This window comes from Rousettus aegyptiacus, unplaced genomic scaffold (assembly GCF_014176215.1).
Source record: "Rousettus aegyptiacus isolate mRouAeg1 unplaced genomic scaffold, mRouAeg1.p scaffold_m13_p_5, whole genome shotgun sequence".
Taxonomy (NCBI): Eukaryota; Metazoa; Chordata; class Mammalia; order Chiroptera; family Pteropodidae; genus Rousettus; species Rousettus aegyptiacus.
In genome coordinates this window covers 20530546-20551813 of record NW_023416308.1, presented here as the reverse complement: position 1 = coordinate 20551813, position 21268 = coordinate 20530546, and the positions used below count along the sequence as shown (strand labels likewise).

The 21268-nt window shown below is 46.5% G+C and overlaps 1 protein-coding gene across 1 annotated transcript in view; it reads left to right on the top strand.

The window, feature by feature from the left end:
* SGSM1 (small G protein signaling modulator 1) overlaps positions 1–21268 on the top strand; it is an 80488-nt gene that overhangs the window by 12464 nt on the left and 46756 nt on the right. The window contains exons 3-5 of the mRNA XM_016124219.2: positions 14201–14276; positions 16951–17113; positions 19215–19367. Coding sequence (XP_015979705.2) covers positions 14201–14276; positions 16951–17113; positions 19215–19367 — 392 coding nt within the window. The remainder of the gene's footprint in view (positions 1–14200; positions 14277–16950; positions 17114–19214; positions 19368–21268) is intronic.

Genomic DNA, 21268 nt, shown 5'->3' with positions numbered 1-21268 from the left:
GTGTCTGTGCTTTGGAGTTTCTTAAAATAATCCTGTTCCCCACAGCGCTCGTCAGACATGTTTCAGCCTCATCCCGCCTCTCACCTCTTGCGTGCCTCGCCCCTAACAAATTAAAAAATAAAACGCCGCCAGCTATTCCCGTGTAGTACTTTTCCCTGCCACATTGTGCTTACATCTGCTCCCTCCTTGCGGCTCCAAGGCGGCTCTGTGGGGGCAGTTACAGGGGAGAGCTTTTCCATCTGCTCTAGAATTAAACCAAGGCCCGGAGAGTTCATTTCTACTTGTATTCGAGATCTTGAGCAGCATCACCTCCAGGAAGCCCTCCTCGACCTTTCCACCCACCCAGTTTCTTTGTTATTTGTTCTCACAGAACCAGGCTCTTTTGCTGCAGAGAAATGGCCTCATTTTGCAAATCTTACCCATTCGTCTGATTTACTTAACGTCTTTGCATCTCACTGGACTGTGACCTCCATGGGGACAGGGACTCTGTGTGATCGCCAGACACATAGGAGGTGCTAATAAATGTTGAATGAATGGGGAACAGTTTTGGTGCATGTGATAAATGCAGGGAAGGCAGTTGTCAGTGGAACATGGAGATGCTCAGTTGTTCTCGCTTGGGGTATGGGGAGTCCAGGAAGGCTCCCAGGAGGACACCTGGGCTGAAGCCTGAGTTATAGTTAGCCAGCTGGAACATGCATGGAGGGGCACCTGGCAGAAGGCACCATGTGAGCAAAGTCATGGAGGCAAGCCCATGGCACCATCTTTGGGGAGACCTGCACCCAAAGGTCAGTGATCCGAGGCAGGGCTGGAGATGATGGCCTGCTAAGGCATGTGTATCTTGTTCTCAGCAGCCGGGGTGCCTGCCCACAGAGAGGCACAGCCTGTCCTCGGCTTACCTCTCTTGCCCCAGTGGTTGTAGAGGGGGCTTTGAGTCATCACCCTCTTCTCCCCACCTTCCCCACATGCTGAGAGTTATTTTTAAAGCCACCCGAGGCCCTCCAAGCATCCTAATTTAACCATCCTCTCCACTTCTAGTTCCTTCAGGATGTAAGAGTCAGGGTGTCTGGGGGCCTCCATCTCATAGGGTAATGCTGACTCAGCATTACTCGCCCACCTGTACTGCCAGGCACCGACCACCTGATATCCCAGGTGGGGTCGGGACATTCTTTTCTGAGTCAGGACTGAGGAAATAGGCCCCTGAGGAGCAGGCGGCAGCTCAAGTGGTGTTTATTTAGGCCTACTATGTGCCACAGACACTGTGCCTAGATGCTTTAAATAAGTGGACCCTGTAAGCCAAATCTAGCCTGTTTGTGTACTGCCCCTGAACTAAGAATGGTTTTTACATTCTTAAAGAGTTGTAAAAACAGAAGAGACATAGATGATATGTGGCCTGAAAATAGGTTTGCCAGACTTAGCAAATAAAAATTCAGAATGCCTAGTTAAATTTGAATTTCAGAAAAACAACAAATAATCTTTTCTTATAAGTAAGCTCCATGCATATTCAATATATACTTCTATTAAAAGAAATTCCTCATTTGTCTGAAATCCAGATTTCCTTGGGCATCCAGGATTTTATCTAGCAGCCCTACCCCAAAGCCTGAGAGAATTGAATTGCTGTCTGCCACTTTACAGAGAAAGATGAAGGACCCCAGCCTTACACGGCCAAGAAGAACAGGTGTCAAAAGTCCTGGGGCCACTGCCTGGAACCAAACTCAATAAGCATCAGCTGCTGGCGTTAATGGTGTTAATATAATTGGAGTGATCACCAAACTAATATTGAACACCTTCGATGTGCCCGGGCACTGTCCTAGGGGCTTAAAATCTTGTGCGAGAGACAGACGCGAAATGGAGAAATGCACAGATGTGTAATGAAAGTCAGGTTGTGTTAATCTCTAAAGGAAAGCAAAAAGCAATACACTCTATTTTCCACAGGGTGCTCTGAGCTCTTGCCCTTTTTTGAGCTTCGTATGTGTTTTGTTTATAGAATCCTCCCATAGCAACCCTGAGAGGTGGTACGGGTATCATCCCCATTTCACAGATGAGGAAACTGAGTCCTGAAGTCACCCAGCTAATGGCAGAGCTGGTGTTTTCCCTGGGCCTGGTGGCTCTCAAGCTCATGTTCTTACTCAATTCCCTAGCACCCCCCTCTATATGGAGCCAGCTGTGGGCGGGGTCCTGTGTGAGGCCTTGTCTTGCTGCTGGATGGGAAGTTGGGCTTGGTGAATGTAGCTGAAGGGTCCCTTAGTCATTGCCCATTCACCTAACACTCAGGAACTTCTGCTGTGGGCCAGGCCATGAACTAAATAGTCACTGTGGGATCAAGAGTCGCCACTGTTTGTAGAATTCCTCCTAGGTGCCAGGTACTGTCTTAACGATCTCATTCAAGCCTCACATTACCCCTGTGAGGTAGGGGCGCTGTTATCATCCACCCCCTTTTGTAGATGGGGGAACTGGTCCCACATCATGTGGATGGTGAATGGCCAAATATTTGACCCCAGGTCAGTGACTCCACATTCCCGCCTCTTAGTCCCTCTCAGCTGCCCCTCCCCCCACCGACATCTTGCCCTCAGAGTCTTTAAGGTGGTTTCTAAAAGAGTGAGCTCCCCAATATTGGAAGAGTGAAAGCAGCTGTTGGAATACATCTGGGAATGGATGCTGGAAAGGGGTAAAAGCCTCCTGACCACTTTGACCTTTGAGGTCCCCCCACCCCTGAAAGGCCCCCACAGGATAGGGTTGCTAGTCACGTGGGCAGGGCTGGAGGCAGAGCTGTAACTCAGGCTATGAGACAAATCCAGGCTATCCCCCTTCCTGGCTGTGTGTACTATGGGCAAACTGCATAAACTCTCTGAGCCTCCGTTTATCCATCTTTAAAATGATAATATTGCTCTCATGATGATTAAAGTATTCTATACAAAGCACCTGGATTGTGGTAGGTGCCCAGTAAGTATTCTCTCTTACTGTAAGCTGGAGAATAACAAAAGCATTTGGTTCAAAATGGCCTCAAGGCTTCTGTGAGACAAAGTATTTGTTAGAACAAAGGCCTCAGGTCTGAATCCTGCCTCTTCTGCATAACCTCGCATGAGTTGTATAATTGCCTGTACCTCAGTTTCTCCATCTTTAAAATGGGAATAATTTGGGAACCTACCTCATTAAGGTTTTGCTTACAGACAGTCCCTGGAACATAGTGAGTGCTCAAAAAAAAAAAAAAGTGAGCAGCGAGCTTTTAGCAATCATAAAACTCTACCTGTGAGCTAGGCTGGCCTGCTCTTTCACAAGTAACAGCACAGTTAATCCTCAACACAGCCCTGCAAGGTGATAGTTTCTTCTTTACAGAAGAGGAGACTGAGGCAGGGGCACAGCGTGGCTGACCTCATATGGACATGAGTGGCTGAGCTGGGATGTAAATGCAGGTCTGTGAATTGCACCAGCCACAGCCACCACCTCTGCTCCCTGGACAAAGCTTAGAATATTATACAGGCTGCAAGGAGCCAGGATGCCAAATTACCACCACCCCTGTGCTCAGGCAACCCTAAGGACACTCAAATCTATTAGGCTCCAAAGTGGACCAAGTCCAAGCCGATGTGTGAGAGTCTGAGGTGTAAGGTGGTCGAGCTGAATTTCAGAGGCCTTCTGTGGCTACCTGGCCTTCTTCCTTTGCCAGCAAGTCTGGTCTGTCCTCTGGGATGTCCCCACCCCTTTGCAGGAGTGGGCCGCAGCCTTTCTTATTGCATTAATACAGTACCACCTTATGCAGGGCTCTCAGAGACCTTCTGGGGGAGGCTTTCATTTGTATTGCCTTTTTAATTTCCTCTCCTGGCCTCGGGCTGTCAGCACATTATTAACTTCTAGTTCTAGCCCTCAGCTGGGAGCCAGTGGAGGTGGGGAGGGGTGCTATGTTCCCATCTTCCCCCATCCGCCCAGATCCATCCACAGGACAAAAGGCCTGGAGCCAGACAGCCACGGGCTCCTCCCTGTAGCCAACTTTCCGGATGTGTGACCTGAGAGAGGGGTTGCCTTTCCAAGTTTCAGGATCCACAACTAAACAGACAACCTGCTCCACTCTGCAGAGTTTGGCCTTGTCACAATGCGTGTGTACAGTCAGGGTGCCAAAAGGAAACAGATGGTTCTACAAACTGAGTAATTTAAGGTGGATTTAATAAAGGGGCTGTTGACTGAGGTGGGGAAAGGATACTGGGAGAGCACAGGGAGGCTGCAGCACCCCACGGCTATTAACAGGTATGGGGGCGGCCAGGAAGTATTACCTCCCCTAGCCTAATGGGTGGGAGGAAGAAGTTATGAGAAAGGGTTAGCGGTGTAGGGAGGGTCCCTCGACAGGAGCTGTGACTACTGTGTCTCTTAAGGATTTTGGGACAGCCACTCGTTTTATCCTCCTCCTTCCCTGCCTCACTCTCCTCTCTCCTTCCCCCCCCCCCCCCCAAATCCTCTACTGCTGTCCAAGTGAGCTTGCGATCACCTGGAAGTCTTGATCAACACCCTCAGAGTTTCTGACTGAGTAGGTCTGGGTGAGGCCCGAGCATGCGTATTTGAACCCATTCCCAGCTGGTGCTGGTGATGCTGGACCCCACATGGGGCAGCTCTGCTGGGTGCATTGCACTTGCTCTGCACCTCTCCTAGCTTGTCCTGCCTCGGGGCCCATTGGACTAGGAGCTTCTCCAGGGCAGGACTACCTGACTCCCTCCCTTTGGCTCTGTGCGCTTTGTACTCAGTATCTGAGGACTCACTAGGTAGGGTGGCCTCCTGCCCAGCTGAGTTCACCCCATTGGCACTAGTTATGATTTCTCTCTGTTGCCTGCTGTCCAGACATGTCCCTGACCAGTGGCTGATGCTCAGATAGAGGTGCGCATGCAGGCAATTTATTAGGGTGCGCTCTTGGGACCAACAACAGGGGAAATGAAGCAAGCAGGAGTGGGCAGAGGGATAAGCTGGGCCACAACGTGGTCTCCATGTCAGCCAGCACCCTGGGGAATTCCGATGGGATGGCCCGTCAGAGCTGTCCCGAGTTGGGCGAGGATGCCAGATCTTTACACACCACATGCATCGGCCACTGGTCGTGGCCACCCTGGAAGAAGGGAGACCTTGGGGGAGGCTCTCTCTGCAGCTGAGGTAACCCCCGTCCCGTAAGGGACAGCAGCTATCCCAACAGCAGTGGCCTCCAGTCCTGATGGATCTGGGTGGTGCCCTGTGGCATCTGCCGTGTCATCAGAACCTGTTCGAGGAGCCAGGGAGGGGTCAGAGGTCTTCTCATGGCCCCCACTGCCCTGCCCTCCCCATCACTGCATCCCGTCGCCCCTTACCCCAAAGTCTTCTTTTCATAGCTTCAAACCAAAAAGCTCTCTTGCCATCCAGCAAGCATACAGAACCTCCACCAGAGACGACTCATTGTTTTGCGAGCAGCCGACCTCTCTTCATTTTGCTTGGCCAGTCCATCCTGCAACACGAAGAAGTGAAAGTCCCCCCAGGCCCATCCCACTTGCCCTGAGATCCCCCCAGGCCCATCCTGGAATAAACACATCGTGTGGTTATCTGCCACGTCCAGTGGTTAGGGGCCGCTCCAGGCCTCAGGGGAGATAGAGGAAGGGGAAGGGGGCTGTTGCTTCTCTGTCACTAGGTTGGGAGCCTCATTAATCCATCTGACCCCTCTTTCTGGGCAGAGTGGTTGGGAAGAGACTCTCCTTGGATTCAGACTGACCTGGGTATAAACCTCAGCCGTGTGCCTTTAGATTTGCTGATGACCTTGGACAGGTAGTGATGGACATCTCTGAACTTCAGTCTCCTGTCTGTAAAATGGGTGATTGTGCCTGCCTGGAGGCTGTGTGTCTGAGCTCAGACTGCCCTAACAGAATATCGTGGAGAAGGTGGCTCAAAAAGACATTTATTTCTCACAGTTTAGAGGCTGAGAAGTCCAGGGTCAAGGTGCTGGCCCCTTTGGGTCCCGGTGAGAGCCCTCTTCTTGGCTTGCAGACGGCCACCTTCTCACTGTGCTCTGGTCTCCTTCCCTTTGATAAGGACACTACTCCCATCACAAGAGCTCTGCCTTCATGACCTCATCTAAAACTAGTTAGCTACCAGAGGCCCCTCTTCCAAAACCATCTCGTTGGGGGGTAGGGCTTCAACATGTAAATTTTGTGGGGATGCAAACATTTAGTCTGTAATACCATGTATGCTTAGCATAGTGCTGGACACGTAGGAAATTAGAGTATTATTATTATATTACTTTATGTCATTATATTTTTATATTGTATATTGGTTTTTACCATTTTATATTATTTCAGAGGCAACCATTGGTCGACACTTCTAGAGTAGCAGTCAAGAGCATGGGTTTAGATTCTGTTTCTGCCCCCCATTCACTGTGTGACCTTGGGCTTGTTACGTAATCTCTCTGATCCTCAGTCTCATCATCTGATAAATAGGTATCAAAATAGAACCTATCCTCACAGGGCTGTGGAGAGGGAATAATGAGGGAATATACAGGTGATCCTAGAATTCATTCATTCATCCATTCATTTACTCAGCTGGCACGTAGGAAGTGCTCAGTCAGAGGGATGTGGATGAGGAGAGTGATGGCAATGAAAGTCATTGTGGACGTGTGATATTAGTCTGCTCTGACTGCCATGACAGGGTGCCACACACTTGGTGGCTTAAATGACAGAAATTTATTTTCTCAAAGTCACGCAGGTTGGAGGTCCAAGATCAAGGTGTCATCAGGGTTCCCTCTGAGGGCCACGAGGCAGGGATCTGCCCCAGGCCTCTCTTCTCGGCCGTCTTCTCCCCGCGTCTTCACATCTTCCTCTTGTAACTGTCTTCAGATTTCCTCCTCTTATAAGGATACTGGTCACATCAGATTAGGGCCCACTCTGATGACCTCATTATAACTTAGTCACCTCTGTGAAGGTCTCGTCTCCCAACACAACCACATCTGAGGTACTAGAGGTTAGGATGTCAACTTATGAATTGAGGGGGATGAAATTTAGCCCATAATCCTGGGAGAGGTGGCAGTTTGCAGGATCAGAAAGAAGGGCAGAAGAGGAGCGACAAGGGAAAGGGACAGAAGCAGGTTCGGGTCTCCTAGACAGTGAGTGCTGGGCAAGTCGCTGAGGCCAGAGAGGTAAACCGAGACCCTGAGGGGCAGCACTAGCCTGAGAGCACCGACTAGTTGGTACCGAGCCAGAACTTTAAGCTGGGGTGTTTTTCATGTGTCCTGAGGAAGCTCACAGCTTCCTTCTGTGGATGGAGCAGATGGGCCCTGGCGGTCTCTGTACTTACCACAGGGAAGGACATGGACAGGTGGCGGGGCCCCCGCGTCAGAGCCACTCTGGAGGGTGACGGGCAGATGGCTGCCTCCAAGCAACAGGAGGATGTTGGCAGGAGGACTACAGTCTGCTAAGAGAGGACTGGCCACTGGAAGGAGCTGGGCCTGCATGGGGTGGTCAGCCGTGTCAGCACTCACCCCCGTAGCCGTCCCCACTCTGTGACTCAGGACGAGAGAGGGGCAGTTCCTTCCGCTGGAGCTGTGAAGTAGACCAGCCTGGTGGTACCAGACTTTCCTGTGCAGGGTCAGTGAGTTGAAAGAACACACTCCTCCTATGTGTTTCTCCTTACTTCTCGCCCTGCTGCCCCACGCTACTTCCGACGCTGGACGTGTAGGTTTTTGACATATCAAACAATCTGCCAACACCAGCTGGGTGTCCTACACTGTAACTCAGTGCTGACACTATCTGCCTGGAGATAGCATCAGATCCCACAGTTCAAGGCTCGGTCTTCCAAGACCACTCCCACTCTCTTGACATGCCCATTGCAAGTCTCAGGTCATCAGCTGTGCTTCTGACCAGCCATCATAAATCAGAGTTCCCAAGACCCCTCCTTGCAAGGTTAATCTTGTTTCTCTTTAACCTGATTTTTACCTGCACTACTGTCTTTGACAAGCAGGGAAGTAGGATGTATGGACCACACGTGACTTGTTCCTCAATATTAAAACATTGCTGTTTATTGAGCACGTACCGAGTGCTTTATGTATATTGCCTCATTTAAACTTCACCATAAGAGGTATGCATTCATCCCGCAGATACTTAGCAAGTGCCTACTATGTGCTAGGTGCTCTTCTAGATCTTGAAAATAGGGCAGTGAATGACATATGTGGAATTCATGACCTCGTAAGCATATGGGTCCATGAAATCAGAAATGCCAGGAACAAACAACCAAAATATGTAGCGCCTTAGAGGTGATAAAGCACTATGGAGAAAAATAAGCAGAAAAGGCATTTGTTGAGCGTTGGGTGGGGTGGGGGTTGCACTGTTAAATAGGATGAACAGGGAAGGTGACGTTTGAGTGAAAAGTTGAACTGTGTAGATTTCTGGGAATAGAGCATCCCAGTAAAGGGAGCAGCAAGTGCCAGGGCCGTGGGACGGAACTGTGCTCACTGCCCTGGGCGGACAAGGAGAAGGGGTTTGCAGCCTTGTGGAGTGAGTGGTGGGAACAGTGGGGTGAGGTAGGCCGGGGGGGTCAGTGGTGGGTCCAGGTCATGCAGCACCTGTGGGCCGTGGTAAAGACTTGAACTGTCACCCCAGATGTGTTGGAAGCCATGGGAAGGTTCTGAACAGAAGAGGGATGTGATCAGACTTGCCCTGTTTTTTTTTTTTATAATCAGGTGTTCTTTGTTGTCATTGAGTTTGTAGGAATTCTTCATATATTCTGGACATTAATCTTCTTGTCAGATACATGATTTGCACATATCTTGTTCGATTCCATGAGTTGTCTTTTTCATTCTGTTTATGTGTCCTTTGAGGCATGAAAATTTTTTACTTTGATGTAGTCCAATTCATCTCTTTTTACTTTTGTTACCTTTGCTTTTGGTATTGTATCTAAGAAATCATTGCCAAACCCTATGTTATGAAGTTTTCCCCCTATATTTTCTTCTATGATTTTTATAGTTTTAGCTCTTAAATTGAGGTCTTTGATCTATTTTGAGTTGATTTTGTTTGTGGCATAGCTAAGGGTCCCAGTTCATTGTTTAGCATCTGGATTTCCAGTTTTCCCAGTACTATTTTCAGAAGAGACTGTCCTTTCTTCATTAAATAATCTTAGCACCCTTTTGGAATCATTTGACCATAAATGTGAGGGTTTGTTTTTGGGTTCTCTGTTCTCTTCCATTGTTCATATGTCTATTTTTATGCCAGTACCACAGTTTTGATTTATTGTAGTTTTATAAGTTTTGAAGTCCTGAATTCTTTTCTTTTCAAGATTATTTTGCTTAATCAGGGTTTCTTGAGAGTTCATATGATTTTAGTATAGATTTTTCTGTTTCTGAAAAAAACAAAAAACAAACAAAAAACAAATGCCATTGGGATTTTGATAGGAATTACACTAAATCTGTAGATTGCTTTGGTAATATTAACATCTTAACAATATTAAGTCTTATAATCTATAAACACATGAAATGGGTTTTATTTCTTTGTGTCTTTTAAAATTATCAGCAGTGCATTGTAGTTTTCAATATATGAGTCTTTTGCCTCCTTGGTTAAATTTATTCCTAAATATTCTTTTTATGCCATTGTATATGGAATTTTTAAAAATTTCCTTTTCAGATTGTTCATCATTAATGTCTACAAATGCAGCTGATTCTCATGTGTTGATTTTGTATGCTGCAACTTTGCTGACTTTGTTTATTAGTTCTAAGAGTTTTGCGTGTGTGTGGAATCTTTAGGGTTTTCTGTATATAAGATCATGTCACCCACAGAGATCATTTTACTTCTTCCTTTTCAATTTTCATGCCTTTTATTTCTTTTTCTGGCCTAATGTATCTGGTTAGGACTTCCAGTGCTATGTTAAATGAAATATGTGAAAGCAGGCATCTTTGTCTTTTTCCTGAACTAAGAAGAGAAGATTTCAGTCTTTCATCATTGTGTGTGATGGTACCTCTGGGTTTTTCATATGTAGTCTTTATTGAGATAGTTTCCTTCTGTTTCCAGTTTGGTGACTGTTTTTATGATAAAAGGGTGTTGAATTTTTCAAATACTTTTTCTGATAAACTGAAATAATTATGGTATTTTTTTCTTCACTATATTGATGTGGTATATTACATGGATTGGTTTTTGTATGTTGAACCATCTTTGCATTTTAACACTAAATCACACTTGGTTCTGGTGTACAGTTTTAACATGTTGCTAAATTCTATTTGTTAATATTTTGTTGAGGATTTTGCATCAATTTCTTTGCAGATATTAGTCTGTAGTTTTTGTGTAGTGTCTTGTCTGACTTTGGTTTCAAGTTAATGTTTACCTTATATAATGAGTTTAAAAGTATTCTCTCCTTTTCAGGTTTTTGTTTTGTGTTTTGGAAGAGTTTGAGGAGGATTGGTGTTAATTTTTTAGATGCTTGGCAAAAGTCACCAGTGAAGCCATCTGGTCTTGAGCTTTACTTTGCTGAGAGATTTTAGATTACTGATTCAGTCTCCTTGCTGCTTCAAAGTATGTTCAGATTTTGGTAGATCATGTGTTTTCAGTATTTATCCATTTTATCTAGGTTATCCAATTAATCGGCATGCAATTTTTTATAGTCTTTCCTTATGATCCTTTTTATTCCTGTGACATTGGTTGTAATGTGTCCTCTTTCAACTCCGATTTTAGTTATTTGAGTCTTCTCTCATTTTTTCTTAATCTAGCTTGAAAGTTTGTCAGTTTTGCTGATTTTATTGAAGAGCCAACACTTGATTTTGTAAATTTATTGTTTTTCTATTTTCTAGTTCATTTATCTCTGCTCTACTGCTCAGTACTTCTTTCCTTCTGCCAGCTTTGGATTGGGTTTACTCTTTTTTATAGTTCCTTAAGGCATAAATTTAGATTGTTGATTTTGGATCTTTCTTCTTTTAGCATATGCATTTGCAGATCTAAATTTTTCTCTTAGTGCTACTTTCATTGTATCTCATAGATTTTGGTTTGCTTGGTGTTTTCACTTGCATTTCTCTCAAGATGTTTGCTTATTTCTCTTGTGATTTCTTCTTTGATTCATTGGTTATTTAAGAGTGTATTGATTAATTTTTACTTATGCTATTGATTTCTAGTTTTTTTTTTCCACTGTGATCAGAAATGATACCTTGTATGATTTGAGTCTTTAAATTTGTTGAGACTTGCTTTGTGTCATAAAATATGTTTTATCCTGAAGAATGTTCTATATGTACTTGAGAAGAATGTGTATTCTGTGGTTGTTGGGGAGGGTTCTGTATGTCTGTTAGGTCCAATTGGTCTAAAATGTTTTTTAAGTCCTCTGTTTCATCATTGATCTTCTGTCTGTTTGGTCTATTGATGTATCTTTTAACAAGATCCTATGGCTATGTTAAGATGAGCGTCTAGGAGGTGGATGCAAGCAGATGAATAAGAAGTTACCATACTGATCCAGGAGAGATGTGCCTTGGGCAAGAGAGGTGACTTGGTGACAGATCTGACCTGGACTAGGTCGCACCTTATGGCTTGGACCTCACTTGGTTTCAAGAGGTGCTGGTGGATGAGATGAGAAATGGACAGACTCTGGGTATACTCTGATGACAGAAGCAACAGATTTTATTGACTCTGTAGTAGTTGGTACTAGGTAAAGGAATTTGCTAAGGTCCTACAGCTACTAAGTGGCTGAGTCAGGATTTGAACCCAGGCCTGTCCGGCCCCAAAGTCTTAGCTCCTAATTAGCCACTGTGCTTCTCTGAAAGTGCTCCCAGCTCAGCTGCCTGGACACCATGCCCTCCCACCACACCTTCCAAACAGTCCACTACCCTCCACTTCTTAGGCTGAACTCATTCCCTCCACACTTCTAGTCCCAAGGGATGTCCATGTCTGGATGCTTAGCAACCCCATCTAGCAGGTTCTCAGACACTGAGTTAGAGGCCAGCATCACTGTGTCCTGCCTCAAGGGAGCAAAGAAAAGAAGGAGGCAGGTACCTAGGATGGGAAAAGTGGTGGGCAAATGCTCTGAGACCTTGTGGACTCAATGGCATGTTGTAGAAAGAATTCAGCCCTGGAAGTCAGACAAAATTGGATCTAAGCTCTGGCTCCACTTCCCACCAGCTGTGTGACCCTGGGCAGGGTACACCACTTCTCTGTGCCTCTGTTTCCTCCCTTGACGAACAGGGATAATAATACTGCTGCTCTATTTACCCAGAGTATAGTGACAGGAAAGCATTTTTTTAGCTGAAATATTTTACCAAAGCAGAAGTCGATCATGAGCCTTCAGGCCATTCATTCTTCAAACAGAAAGAACTTTATTGAGCATCTACCATGTGCTAGAACCAGAGCTATAAAATGAGGAGACACAGAGCTCACCCTCATGGGCTCCACAGCCCAGCAGAAAGGTCCAGTGTTGACGAAATTTTTATAAATATGATGAGTGTTCTAAAAGCAGCCACTGTGGGAATTTAGTCTCCTGAACAGGTAATATTTCAGCCAGGACCAGAGTAACAGTAAAGGAGTCCAGGTGAGGCTCTAGGTAAGGTGATGCATGCATGCAGCTAACATTTTTGCAGGCATACTGTGCTCCAGTCTCTGTGCTCAGCAAAAGGTGTGCATTTTCTTGTCCTCCACAGCCCCTTGAGGCAGGTGCTATTCCTATCATCCCTTTATCCAATGAGAAAACTAAGGTTAAGAGAGGTAACGTGCTCTACCCAAGAAAACACAGCTAGTAGCTAGAATGACTAAGACATGGCAGCTGGAACCAAGATGGAAAAACTGTTATAAATTGGGATTCCAGCTCTTCTGTGTCCTAGCTACATGGCCTTGGGCAGGCCAGTGGGCCTCTCCGAGCATCAGTTTCTGCATCCATAAATGAGGCCAATTCCACAGACCTGGCTGAATAGTTTTCAGGCTTAGAAATGCTGCCAGGCCAGCCCAGCTTGGAGCTTCTGAGCTCAGAGGTCAGCAGCTGTTCGCAGGGAGGATGCTGACTTGATTGTGGGGGCAGGGGCGGTGTGCCAGCTCTGGGGTGGGGACTAGAATGTGTATTTCCGGAGAATGTGGCCATGGATGCTCTGAGGTCTGTCTTCCCCTCTAGAACCAGAAGGTACCGGAAGGAAAGGGGAGAGGGGCAATGAGAGCCTGCGACTGCTCTCAGATGGGTGCACTGATGTGCTGTCCCGCCGTGTCTGAGTGGGCCACAGGGCTGCCAGGAAGGGAATGGGGGTCTGCTGGATTGGGGGGATTCGGGACCTTTCTCCTTTCACACCCATGCCACAGCCCTACTGATGTAGCACTGGGCCTTTGAGATCGTTTCTGATCTCCTCAACCTCAAGTGAGGAAACAGAGGCCCAGAGCAGAGACACACTTTGCTAAAGCCGCACAGTGACTTTGGGCAGAATGAGGCCCAGAATGCAGCAGAGCAGGACCGTGTTCAGGCCACCACAGGGTCGTCTCCATGAGCAGGGTCACAGTGGCCCTTTCAGCACTGGGTCCCCTGTGCCTGGCACATCAGAGGTGCTCAAGCAAGATTTGGTGAGAGGCTGAGGATGGTAGGAAAAGCGCTCAGCCTGGGAGTCAGGCACGGGCTGGAGTTCCATCTCCACTCTGGGCCAGCTCCACTTCTCTGGTGAGTTGTCTCACCTGGCCGAGCCTCCGGTACCCAAGACAAGATCACAAATCCAGCTGGTAGGGGCCCGATCAGGAATTTGAACCCAGGTCTGCCAAATTCCAGAGCTGACTTTTCACACGACGCCATCCTGATTCTTCTATATACCTGTCATCACTCATTCAGTCGCTCATTTAGAAAATATTTTTGCACCACACACTGTTCTAGGCTCCATCGTTGCAACACTGAACAAGGCAGACGAGGCCGTGCCCTCGGGGATCAAATATTTCAGAAGAGGGAGACAGACAGTAAACAAACACATAGCACATGAGTAATATAAGTACTCTATAACAGGGGAACTATAATAGGGGATGGATGGAGGTGTGGGGAGGGCTACCTTAGATAATGTCACCAGGGAAGGAGATGACTGACACTTTGTTTGACACCTGAGAACAAGCCTGACATGTAAGGAGCCGAAAAAACTAATTCAATAAAATGTGAGTGTGGAGCTGTCACAAGGCCACAGGCCTTGGGCCTACAGAAGATGCGGTGAGGAGGGAGTGGAAAGAAAGAGGTTATAAGAACATCCCCCAGGTGCTTTGCGGGGGGGGGTCTCCCCTTCAGCTGCCTTCCCTTCCAGGTGAAGCAGATCATGGAGGAGGCCGTCACACGGAAGTTTGTCCATGAAGACAGCAGCCACATCATCTCATTCTGTGGTGAGTCCGTGACTTGTGGCCGTGAAAGGTGGCTTCTTTCTCTGTGGGCTGCCTAGGGGAAGGGGCATATTTGAACAGGGGTTCCCACGTCATTTTTTTTTCTTTTTTGCTTTGTAACTCTGAAATTCTTTTGATTCCAAAGGCACTTCTTTAGGGAATTTGGAAATACAGAAAATGCTAGAGAAGAAATTAAGCTTGACCTCTGTAGCCTGTGAAGAGGTAATCAGGCTTAACATTGGAGGGACTGGCTTTTTGTCCTTGGGCTCAGTGCGCACTGACCCTCCCCTAAGTGGCAGGGGTCTTGCCTCTGAGGAATGGGTTCCATGTCCTTTCCAAGTGCTGCCTATGGTTGTTGCCAAGTAAGGGGAGAGGATAAATGGAGACTTAAAAAAAAAATAGGGAATTAAGAGCCATCAACACATCTTGAGGGATCGTGTCCAGCTGGCTCAGCAAAGAAGGCAGGACTGGAGCTCGGAGCGTGACTCACACTTCTCTCCTTGAACCAGCTATGCTCACAAGGTTCCAGAAATACCCGCGCTGCCAGATTCCTCCTGTACTTTCACAATGCCTAGAGATGCATGTTTTGCATGTCTTCGAAGTTAGGATTCAGCTCGTAATCAGTGTGTACATACAAGTGGGAGCATTTCTGTCTTTCTCCCCAAAAAGCTTTTTATTTCATGATTGGAGTGTCTCATAATAAGGAGCATGCTATAATTCCCGTCTCATTGATCTTGGCCCTACGTAGAGCCCTATTGGCTTCCGCCCAGGTAGCTGGGGACTCCACCCATGGGCCTGCAGCATGCTGAGCACATGCCATGACCTGGGACCCCACTGATGTCAGTTTAATCCCTCTGCACCCAGGCCGACCTGGGTGACCTTGGCAAGATCTTATTTTTTTAAATTTAAGTGAAACATGTTTATTTAAATATGCATGAACATGGAAACATATATATATATATATATATATATATATATATATGTATGTTGCTTTTTTCTTCTTAACATTTTGACTTGCCAGTAAAGTAATATGTATATACCTTTCAGAACTTGCTAACATACCTACCAATTAAAGACTTAGAGGAATAGAAAATGATAAAATCTTAGTTATTCTCTAACTCTGATGAAAGTTTCGGGTGAGAGAGATTTGATGGTACTAAATGGGGCCTAAAGGATCTCCCTTAGGTTTCTTTTATCCATTGTTCCGATGAACCATTGTCAGAAAGATTCAAACACTGTCTACAAAGCCTGAATAGATGATTAACTTATTGCAACGTAAACAAATGCAAAGTACTGTGTACGTAAGCAAAAATGAAGATATTTAAGAGGTTCTCACCCAGAATAATCTAAATCCATGGGCAGATGAGGCAATATGTAAATCTTCATTCAAAACCAAGCCATTGCTAACAACAACAACAAAAAAAACAGAGACAGGCAATTAAACCAGAACTTCTCAGGATTTCTTCTTGCATAGAACCTAACCTTGGCAGCGCTCTTGACCCTGGGCATGCTGTCATTCTTCTGTGAGATGACAATACCTAGAATGCTCACCTCCTGAGTTTTGTAACAAGGATTAGGTAAGGTAAACCTTAACATGGTTGTACACCCAGTAAGTACACAAGAAGGAGTAGCTCTTATTATATACTCAGTCTCTCTCAAAACATCAACTGTGCTCCTCTTGAACACCAGAGTGAGCTCCCAGTCTGGTGTTTAAGACAGAAGATAGGGAGATACTTAATAGAAAGCTATTGAGAGTGCCAGAAATAAGATAGGGGCTGTCAGAATGGCCTGCACACAGCCTGTTCCCAGAACGGAACCTTGAGGCTCAGAGTGGGAAAGTGATTTGCCTGAGTTCATGGCAGAGCCCAGGCTGTAACCCAGAGCTGGGCTGGGTCTCCAGAGTGATGGGAGATGATGACTAAATCCACCTTTCGCTCCCTTTGTAGTTCCTTCGTGGAAGCACAAGTGTCGTGATCACACCTTGGGCTCAGACCTGGGTTTGAATCCTGGCTCCATCACTTAACCGCTATGGAGCCCTGGATAAGTCAGTTCACCTCTCGAGCCTCGGTTCCACATCTGAAAAAAGAGGATGGTTTTTCTTTCTTCCCTGGCTGTGGTGGAGGTTGAACTAGATTCAAGTTAACTGTGCTTGGAATCAGACTAGATGATGACATGATTCTTCCAGCCAGATAGAGCTCAGCAGTCTTGAGGTCCAGTCCTCTCCCCCATTGACAGGAGGACGAGGCATCATTTGTCAAGCATTCACTGTGTACCTGGCTTTGTGCTAACTGCTTTCCATGAATCTTTTCCATCTTAACAGCAATTTTATGAGTTTAATGTTCATACTGTCCCCATTTTGCAGATGAGGAAACTGAGGCTCAGGGAGGGGAAGTGATTGTCCAAATTGCACAGCTGGGCAGGGGCTGGGAGAGGATGTGAACTGAGACAGTCTGTTCTTGGGCGGCGAGCATGGGTCAGCCACAAAGCACTCTCACTCCCTTTTGAGGGGATATAAGGTGGAGAGGCATACATACTTTTCTCTATGACTCTGTCACAGATTTGTGATTCCGAGGACCCCCGGCCCTCTATGGTGTCTCTGCATGACTGAAGCTCTAGCTGGGCTGGGTTCCAGGGACCATGGTCAGGGCGGGGCCTGCTGACTGTTGCATCCCTGCAGCGGCTGTGGAGGCCTGCGTCCTGCATGGGCTGCGGCGGAGGGCGGCTGGCTTCCTGCGTAGCAACAAGATCGCAGCTCTCTTCATGAAGGTGGGCAAGAGCTTCCCGCCAGCCGAGGAGCTGAGCCGCAAGGTCCAGGACCTGGAGCAGCTGATCGAGGGCGCGTAAGTACAGAGAACTGGGTAGGGCTGGGGTAGTCCCCCAGAGGACAGTCCATGCCTCTCCCTGGGCTCAGCAAGAGCCTAAGCCTTCCAGAACTCTCTCCACTCTCCTTTCTGCTCCACAGACCCACCCGACTGATTTCCACCCCAGGGCCTTTGCACATGCTATACCCGCTCCTGGTTCACACCACTCATCTTCCATTGTTGGTTCCTTGTCATCATTCAGGCCTTCCCCTAGCTAAGTGTAAATGTCAACCCTCACCTCATTTCTCTTTCATAACATCCTGTTTATTTTCTCCCTATATGTTATTGCCATCTGTGATATTCATTTATTTGTTTGTTTATTGCTACTTGATCATCGTCTCTCTCTTATTCTTGACTCTGAACTCCATGAGGACAGGCAGTTACATCTGTGTTATGCCCCATCATGTCTCTGGTGTCTGGGAGAGCCTAGTACCCGGTAAACGCACACAAAACTGTGTCACGTGGATCAGTGCCTCCTGTGAGCCAAGACCAGCCCTAAATGCAGGAAGACCAAAGTTTAATAGACCCATATAGTCTCTGTCCCATGGGCAGAGTTGACTTCACTCATTTCTCTTGGTGGCCAATGACCTGTGTGATGGGGAGGCTCAGGGCCTGAGTGTGTGGACATGAGCGCCTCCCACCGGGGCCACTCCCAGCATCCCGACCGCATAGCTAAACCCCTCATCTGGGGCCTGGTCAGGGATGGCAAATAGGTTTGACCTCCAGCTGATGCTAGTGGCAGCCCAGAGGACTGTCATGAAAAATTCTGGAGCTATGGTTAGGCTTCTTGGGAAAGAGTGTGTGGATTGATTAGTCATGTGTATTACTGGTAATGGAAGGCAGAGAGACATGCATGCCATGAGTTTGCCATCTCCCTTGGGTGGTCACGGCACGTCACTGGATGTGAAATGTTCTTCCCTTTGCCCTTCAGGCCCTACCTGCCCAGGGCTGTTGGCCAGAACCGTATGATGGGCAGGGCTCTGCACTTGACATTGCCAAGCCCCATTTGGTAGCTGACTTCTCAGCCACCTAGTCTTCAGGTGCCTTCCAATCCATCTGCTAAATTCCCAGGTGATGCTGATAACTTCTTAAAGGGAGGGATTTCCACAAGCCTTCCATAATATGGTGACTTGTTAATGAAGGAATTAGAGATGTCCATGCCCTGTGGTAAGGGAGAGCCATTCATTCATTCATGCGGTCACTGATTTGATATGAACAAATATACTGAGCCCCTCCTATATGCCAGGCACTATCCTGGACCTTGGAAACACAGACGTAAGGAGGACCCGTGCTCGCCATGTGGTAGACCCTTAGGAAGTATTTTATCTAAAAAATAATAATTGAATCTCAGTCTATGCCCTCAAGGTCAGTCTGGAGGGGAAGACAGAAAAGTTAGCAGGAAGTCACGCTGCAGTGCCTGAGGAGGGGCACCAGCTCTGGCTGGTCCACGAGGGCTTCCTGCAGGAGGGGATGCCCTCACTGAGACCTAAAGGGTGAGAAGGGCTCCATTTGGGAATGGCAGAGGGAGGGAAAGCAGGAAGAAGCAGCAACTTTTGGAACATCTTCAGGTGAGAGAGAGCGGCCTCTCCATCTGCCTGGACTATGGGGTCAGAAAGGGGAGTGATCAGGGCATGAGTAGAGAGATGAATAGGACAAAGGTTGTAGAGCGCCCTGCCTGTCATATTAAAAAGCTTGCTCCTCAAGGATAGCGGGGATCCTCTGAAGGATCTGTAACCGGAGACTCTTCTTGGCCAGCACTTCTTTCCAGCAGAGAGAGATAGAGACAGTGATAGAAAGTGGGAGGGGAGGGAGAAACTAAAAGAGAAAAATATCAGTATGAGATTCTGCCTTTCTCATCAACAGTATATGAAAGTGTTTGCTGTGCCACATCTTCACGCTCGCTGGGTATCGTTAGATTTTTTCAACTCTTTACCCATTTGCCTGGAGCCCTGCGGTTTCTTGTTATAGTTGCCACTTCTTTGTTTCCTAGAGAGCTTGAACTTTTTCCCATTTGTATATTGGTCCTGTGGGATTTTCTCTTTTGTGAATGTGTTTTCTTCTCCTTCACTGATCCTCGAAGGCGAAACCAGATCCAGGGCCTCCAAGAGAATGTGCGGAAGCTGCCAAAGCTGCCTAACCTGTCCCCACTTGCCATCAAACACCTGTGGATTCGCACGGCGTTGTTCGAGAAGGTCCTGGACAAAATTGTACATTACCTTGTGGAAAACAGTAGGTGAGCAGGGAAAGACCAGACCCCCGAGTGCTCTATGCCTTCGCCTGCTGGTAGCCATGGGAATTGCATTCTCTTGCACATAGCCACTCTGTTTTCCCCCTTGATGTGTACTTGATTTTAAAGTGATTAAATAAAGGTCTTCTAGATATTTGAATATGAACTAGCTTAGGTTAGAGCCTTGGGATGATTCAGGTGTTTCATGGGGACTTTGTATTTGGAGTAGGGCGTAAGGATCTTGAGGTCTTGGCGACCTTCCTTCTCTAGTGAATGAAGCCCGCAGTCTCCTTGCTAACTGTGTGGCTGTAGGGAAATCACTTAGCTTCTCTGTGCCTCTTGTCTCTTTTGGTAAATGGGATGGATCGCTGCCACTCTGGAGAAGAGGCGAGAAAGAGAGTTGGCAGATACGCAGCATTTTGGGAGTGCCTCGTGATACTTCCCACATTTTCTTTCCTTGTTTAGAATTATGATTTCTGGTATGAGTCTTCTTGGCAGACGTTCATTCATTCATTCATCCATCCAATAAGCATTTAATAAACATCTACTACATGCCAGGCACTAACCCAGATGTTGAGGGTACATTGGTCTTACCTGTCATGTTAAAGAGCTCCGATGTTATGTCACAAACAGTGTGGAGCCACTGAACAATTTATAATATGAAACTCGTCATGGCCAGCACACCTTCCCAGCCAGAGAGAGAGAGAGAGAAATGTCTGAGAACCTCTTCATCTTTTAAGTGTTTGAAAGTACATGTTTAACCACATCTTTACGCACAGTTGGTATTATCATCTTTTTTTTTTTTTTATCTTTTATTCTATTTGCTAGAAGAATACGTAAGCAAGTAGAGCATGGACCTTCCCCTCATGAAGCTCACATTTTAGAAGCGAAAACAGGCAAATAGTAATGGTGATAATATGTCATGAGTGTTCCAAGACAGGAATTTCATCTCTTCCAGGTGGTCGGAGAAAGTGTTCTGGAAGAGGTGACAGTTCAGCTTCAAGTTGAAGGGCGTGTAGTCCTGAACCAGGGGAAGGGGGTGGGGAAGAGTGTTGTCAGCAGAGGGAACAGCAGATGCCAAGGTCTTAAGGCAGGAGAGGAACTGAAAGAAACCCAGGCTCTGGGGCTCCAGTTCATCTCTTACCCTCCTGTCAGTTGTAATATATCTCTGCCTCCTGCCCTGTTATGGGTCCAGGACCTGTGAAGTTACTGCCTTTCATGTATGTCCTTGTGTTTCCCTGCTAAATAAGTTGGCCAAAAGGAATTAGCAGTTATTAGAGCAGTGATGCCAACTGGCTGTTCCTTCATTAAACTTTTTATTTTAAATTTTAGATCCACACAGAAGCTGCAACATTAGTACCGAGAGTTCTTGCCGCTCCTTAAAATAACATCCTACGTAACGAGAATATAAGTTTCAAAACAAGAGGTTGCCATTGGTACAATACTGTTAGCTAAACTGCAAGCTTTATTTGGATTTCACCAGTTTTTACATATACTCATTTTTTTTTTTTTTGCTATATAGTCCTATGAAACGTTAACACATATGTATTTTTGTGTAACCCCCACCACACTCAGGATGCAGAACTGTTCCAAAGAAACCCATCACCTCAGAGAAACTCCCATGGGTACTCTTTAGAGTCATATTTTGATTTCAACCCCCCTGCTATTTTTAAGCATTTCCAAGGTTTATGGTCATATAACTGCTGATTTTTGGAGAGGAAATGGAATGGTGGAGTGGAAAGTGTCTTGAAGGATTCTCTTTAGATCTGACACCACAATGTGCAGACTTGATGTTGAGGCCAGTCTTGCCTCAGCTAATATTCTGGTTGATAGATTTCTTTGAGGCTAGAATTATAATGATGTTGCTGCCACTTAGCGGGACCTTCCTGCTGTCAGAGTCTGTGCTG